Source organism: Leptinotarsa decemlineata, unplaced genomic scaffold (assembly GCF_025532065.1).
Source record: "Leptinotarsa decemlineata unplaced genomic scaffold, Ldec_3_MD MMD2_tig00026328_RagTag_RagTag, whole genome shotgun sequence".
NCBI classification, from domain to species: Eukaryota; Metazoa; Arthropoda; class Insecta; order Coleoptera; family Chrysomelidae; genus Leptinotarsa; species Leptinotarsa decemlineata.
In genome coordinates this window covers 14,112,394-14,119,053 of record NW_027412688.1, presented here as the reverse complement: position 1 = coordinate 14,119,053, position 6,660 = coordinate 14,112,394, and the positions used below count along the sequence as shown (strand labels likewise).

At 34.2% G+C, this 6,660-nt stretch overlaps 1 protein-coding gene across 1 annotated transcript; it reads right to left on the bottom strand.

Moving 5' to 3' along the window:
- Positions 1–380: 380 nt before the first annotated feature.
- On the bottom strand, positions 381–2,069 carry LOC141485519 (uncharacterized). Its single transcript, XM_074182354.1, has one exon. It carries the CDS (start codon positions 2,007–2,009, stop codon positions 585–587), a length of 1,425 nt encoding a protein of 474 aa, XP_074038455.1. The 5' UTR covers positions 2,010–2,069; the 3' UTR covers positions 381–584.
- Between the last annotated feature and the right edge of the window lie 4,591 nt (positions 2,070–6,660).

The following is a 6,660-nucleotide window of genomic DNA, read 5'->3' as shown; positions in this document are numbered from 1 at the left end:
GTTTCGATAGTTTCAGAAATATATCAGTTATTTTTTACATATCTATATCAAAAATTTGATTATAATATTTTGAAAACAGTCATTTCTACAGAATCAGCAACTCATTTCAGTTATTATATTTCACATTCTCATATAACATATAATTATTTTGATTAGAATACCAACTTTCTGAAAACTTTCTATATCGAATTAAAAATATTTCACTAGGATTTGTTCTTGGATATTTTTGTAGAGGATATCATAATTTCAACTGACTTTTTTGGGGTAACTTTGCCTTCCTGTATGATCTCTGATTATTTTTTTTCTGATTGAAGAAGGTGAAAATAACCAATAAAGGTCAATGAAAAAATCTTGCTCTTCTTTTTAGGTTCTACAAGTGATTTGTTCAAAATTTTCAATTTTTATTTTGACAACATTAATCCAATGTAATGTAACAGTAAACACAAAAATCATAAACATTGTTATGATTAAAAAAATGGCAGTGTTCAAACAATTTTGTAAAATATTTAACATCTATGCTCCTACATATCACTATTCCAAATCACCACTCCCTAGGTGAAAATAAATAAAATAAATAAACATTTTCAAAAGTAACTTTGTAGACTGATATCAATACTAGTCGGCATATCAGTGAATATCTCCCGTTTCTTTCGCTTCCTTCCACCATTCATGGCCAAAGGTACTAGCATCGCCATAGTCGCAGGGATCAAACCCGCACCTACACCAGCTAGTACGGCACTGCTGTCACCACCATTTCCCGTACTTCGAGGGACCGTAACAATTGCGGACTCTGTAACAACTTTTGAAATTGGAGGCTTTCTCTTCTTAACAAGCTTAGTTGGACGTTTCTGTTTACGTTTCAGTTTCTGAAGTTTTTGTTGTTTTTTCTGCGACTGTTCAACACTTTCGAATGTTGACTCAACCTGCAGTATTCCGCCATGAGAAGTCGTCATGTTAACTTTAGACCCTTTCGCGGGTGGTAAAACTGTCAGATGAACTGACTTATGAGTGTTAATCGCGGAAGAATTCAATCTCATTGAACGTTGTTTCTTTGGGTATTTGTAGCCGGTACTTGCAGAGAGTAGCACCCATTCTCCGTTTCCTGTGAAAGGGTGGTTTGGTGGAAGAGGTTCAGCGCCCAACCTTCTATTAGTAAACTCTCTTTTAGGAAAATTGGGTGGTTGGCCGTCTGTTAAAATACTTTCTTCTTCCCCGTGATTGCAATGTTGGGCTCGTTTAATAAATTCCTCTTGTTGATTATATCCCTCTGGTTTTCGGTAAAAACTTGGAGTGAGCTGAGAGTGCAAAGAATCACTTACAGGAGTCGGTGGTTTGCTGAAAGATGGCCTTATATGGTTTGGCTGGCTTTCTTGGAGGTAATAAATTTGGTATTTATTCGTATCCACTTGTGGGTTATATCTGTCACTTGTTGAAATATGAAATTCATCATATCCTCCTTGTTGAGGGCGTTCAATGTGCGGCTTGTTGTTCCAATATTGCTTTACGGGCTCGGGTTTGCTTTTCCATTTTGAAATCTTTGAAACAGACCACGGTATCGCGTCCAATGAAACCCAACCATTTTTGTCATCGTAGGGGTGGTTGTGATGACGAACCTTCACTAAATCCCAACTTTTCTTTCCCTTTTCTTCTGTGAGAGGGTTTCTAGAAGCCCCTCCGACAGTTTCAGGTTTACCGACTTTCAGTTTTTCGGCATAGGTGTCCAAAAAGTCTCTTAACCCCGAAGGAGTGAACTCTGAAGTGTTTTCGATTTTTTCCGAGCTCACAGGAATATTTATATTCGTCGTTGGAATGGTGGTGAAAGTACTAGAATCGAAATACGGCAGTGGTTTTGTAATGCCTTTTCGTGTTTCCCATAAAGGGTCTCCCTCAAAAATTTGAATGGGGTCCGAACCAGGTACATCGAGAGTATACGTTCGAACTGTATTCGTATCCGCGTCACCACTAGCACAACTTATCCAACTTATCACAAGAAATTCGATGAGAACCATATCTACGAGTCAAATTCTCAACCCTGACTGGAAATATTCACGGTCAACACTTGGCATTATAACTTTCCGCCACAATAAATTCAAATGTAGTACAAACTCCCTCCATTAATTGTTCTGCAAAAATTCCATAATTCTATCTTTGTTCGTTTAGTAGAAAGTTAAAGTGTAATTGGTTGATACAAAAAGAGCGACGCGAATAAAGGATTTCTCTCAACCACAAAATCGTGATGTTTCATGCTTCTAATTGCATTTATACTCGTATATCATAGTAATAGCTCGTTGCATTCTGCATTTCGTTTATTTTTGAAAGCAGGTATGTAATTAACTGTATAGGGCCAGTATTAAGTGAACAGTTAGACGATAAATTTTGAGATTGCAATCGGAAATTGAAGGAAATAATTTCTATAACTGTGCACTTGCAAATATGAAGATTGAAACCAACTGTAAATATGAATGCCTACTATGTTTGTACTAAGAGAGAATTACAGTTTTATTGCAATTGAACTTCACTTAATCATAATTTCATTTTCAATAATGATCAATGCGAATCACTAATAACATAAAATTACAATGTATTTGAAATTCAAACTAGTTCATAGAAAAGAATTATAATAGCTCAAGCAAAGAGATGCTGTTATATATTGAAGAACTGAAATAAGTCATTAGAAAGTAGGTAAGTTCAATTTATTAATATGTCAACCTGTATAATCACTGAATGAATACAGATTAATTGATTCATTGAAATATGTCATCAAAGTATTAACGAAAAAATTATTTTTCAGATAAAGTCTTTTTGGCTTTCCACTCAATCAATATATAATAAGTGGAGTTCTTTGAAAAATAAAAATATTAATAGTAGACTCTCTAACTATCCGCAAAGATGTATAGATAAAATACAAAATATATTTCAGTTACAACCAAAAAATTCTATATGAAATATCTACTTTTGATTCGGCAGTGAATTAATATACATATTGCGAATTATATACGCAATATACATATTGCGAATTATTTGTAGTATATCACGAATTTTGTCACTTCCTTCCCTTCAAACGTCAAATGAGATTAGTCGGTTGAAAAATACCTCATTTGAGAACTCATAGATTTTTTTCAACCCTTTCTGTTTTCTTGAACTTGACTTTATAAATATATTATAATATTGATGTACCTATGTGCTACACTTCTGAATATTATAGTAGTTCTTGAAGAACATGTTTCAGATGAAGGAATAATTGATTCAGCAATAATAATTTATTAAATTCATACGATTGGCATGCTCCTATTTAAAAAAATAGATATACTAAAACCAGATCACAGTTGCTTGCATCATCAAAAAGACTATACAGGCGATCCAAAACTCAGGCACATTTCCAAGTTTATGTATATTTACAAAATTATCAATTAAACGATTGTACATGAGACCAGCGCACAATTCCTTTACAAGTTCAGCAGAAGTAATTCAAGAAAATGTGAAGTATTCTGAGGCCCAATAAAGTACTCTCAGAAAAGAATACCTAATATGATTACAGAAGGTTTAAAGGACCCAAGAGAAATAAATAATTTTTTGAATAATTCAATCCCTCACTAGGAAGAACCGAAAACTACCAAATCTTTATGAACAGTTAATATAGTTGATTCGTTTTGAAATATATTGAATATTGAAACTGAAGCAGTTGGTTGGGATGAGCTGATTATTATCGAACTCATTAGAATATGTTGTCTACATATAATTGAATATATTATCCATATCACGTAAAATTGTATTTTTGAAGGCAATTTTCCATCAGCATGGGATAAAACGATCGTAAAAATACTACCCAAGAAATTGAATCCGGTAGGATACAAAAGTTTTGGTGGGGTAAGAATCCTACGTACTTTAACGAAAATATTAGAACAAACGATGCAACATCAACTTGCTACATGAACTTCAAGAATAGATAACTCTTCTTACCTCCTGTTCAATTAAGATTCAGAGAAGGCTATAGCTATGTCATCAATGATATCATTAAAAAACAGATTAAGGACTCTCTACACTATATTCATTTTACCGCGTCCGCATTGGGCGAATTGTAAATTCGGGAATTAAATACATTTTACCACTGTTTGTTTCTCGAAAAAAAAAAAATATATATAAGACCTAATTTGCAGCTTCACCAAATCATCACACCCGTGCAGTTCTAGACCTCAACACAGCACAACCACAGCTTTACTTTCCATCACCGACGGCCTCTTCAAGGCTGTCGATGAAGTGAATTGAATTGTTTAGTACTTCTGGACTACAGTACACTCTTGTCTTCGACATCCTGTGCGATAAACTCATCTTCTTCGGTTTTTCTGTGAATGCACCGTCTCTGGTTAGAAATTACTTATCGAACTGAACTCAAAGAGTTATGGTGGACGGTATCAGCTCTGCCCGTAACTGAAGGTGTTTCTTAAGAATCCATCCTTGGTCCTTTACTATACAGCTTATATATTTGTGACTTCCATCTGTCGGTAGAAAAATACAATATTCATCATTACGTAGATGATACTCAACTGTACTTCTCTTTTCAGTTCCCTGACATTGATTCCGCTCGAAACCTCATTAATCGTGACCTACAGACCATCTTTAATATTTCATCAGCTCATAAATTGAAGTTTAACTCCAAAAAGTCGGCAGTAATGATCTTTGGACCAAAAATTTCGCGAGATATTGCTAAAAATAGTCTTCATATTCATATAAATGGTGACGTTCTGCCTTTTGTAACTGAAGCAAAGAACTAGGCCTGTGGTTTAATTCTGAACTGCGCTTTACAAAACCGAAATTGAATTCTTTCACAACTATTCACAAGATTTTCCACTAGAAACAGGTCGGTGCTGGTCATTCCTGAACACAGATCTTCAGTTTTCACTCGCAGCTTCTCATATAACGCAGCTAAATTCGACAGTCTCCTGCCCAGTGAATTCAGATCCTACACGTGAAAAACTCTAAAAAAAGACTCGAAGAGCATTTATTTGAGTAGTTCACTTTCCTCGTGCTGACCGTAAATAATGATTATTTTTTGGAAATGTATGTATGTACCATAATTTTTTTTATTCATTTCAAATTTCATTTTTTTTTCTCGAAGGTTCAGTTCAAAGACAGGTTTGCTGACACTCCGCCCATTCACCTCAATATTTTTTGTATATTCTGTATGTTCTTACTTTAGGTAAATAAAGACGCTTCATTATTATTATTATTATCATCATTTCTATATCACTAAAACGTCTGTCTGTTTTAACGAGATGAACTCAAAAACGGTTTTCACCGACGAACGAAGTGATTTAGAAGGAAACTTAATGTGTATAATTCATTGATGTTTTTTATAAATTGGTTCAAATATGCAGATGGTAACCGTGCGAAGCCAGAGCGATCGCTAATATTTTATGAAATCAAGATTAAGATCCTGCTCGATATTTTATTCATATCATTATTCAAGTATACCAACTCTAATACACATTTTTTGTTTTCAACTCAGCTCGGGTATAGAAAAAAATAAGGCATACTGGGTTATTTTACTAGCGATATCATGAGTTTTAATAGTATCAGGAAAAAATGACTATCTCAAACTAGAAATGTTTGTTGTTTTCTATGAATTACAAATGTATAACAAAATAAAAAATAACTGGTTTCTAACGAATCAGACTTTTGAAGGAAAGCTAAACGAGAATATAATTATATTGTTACTCCATTTGGATAAACACGAACAATAAACTAAACCTTGACAAAAAATAGATTACATGACATTGTCTACAGCAGATAACTGAATATGAGTGAAAGTCAGATTCGAGTAGATGAAATCACATGATAGGAAGCATTGCAACTGAGAAAGCTGAAATAATGCCAGAAGATTCATAAAATAATAAAAAGTGCCATGTAATGCGTGACATACCTGAAATTAAATTGGTTGAAGTGTAACTGTACAAAAAATGTCTGCTTTCTATTTTTCGATTGATACGAAAGAAATGAAAATCTTACAGAGAAAGAAAGCAAAAGTTCAAACAGGGTGGAAAACGTTATTTTGAACCATTGAAACAAATTTTTCATTCTCATTTTGGACCACAAACATTCATACGGGAAATTGAAACAGATATTACAACAACATAGTATGCATGGGTGATATTAATACGTTACATATTCAGTCAAATGCATCATAGCCGTATTATCCGTATTAACTTCAAATTGTACCTACGGGTGGTCTGAAAAGTTTTCGACCTAACAAAGATAAAAGAAATTTTTTCAGAATGTTTATTTTTCAACATAGTCTCCTTTGAACTCCACACACTCCTCTCAGTCATGCTGCCATCTCTGTAACCCGTCCAAATATTACTCGGCGTTTTTTTCTGCAAAATAATTGTTTACGAAGGTGATTGCCCTTTCATTTGACGAAAATATCTGTCCTCCGTTCGTAGTTTTAAATGAGGGAACAAAAAGAAGTCAATAGGGGCTATAGGTCTGGTGAGTAAGGCGAATGGTCAAGTAGTTCAAACCATAATTCGTTAGATATTCGCCATGGCATCCACTGAGGTGTGAGACGGTGCGTTGTCTTGGAGACAGAAACAGAATTTTCTCTCTCCAAATTGTGTTTTTCTGCAAGTTCTTCCTCCAGCTTCTCAAGCAATAATACCTAGT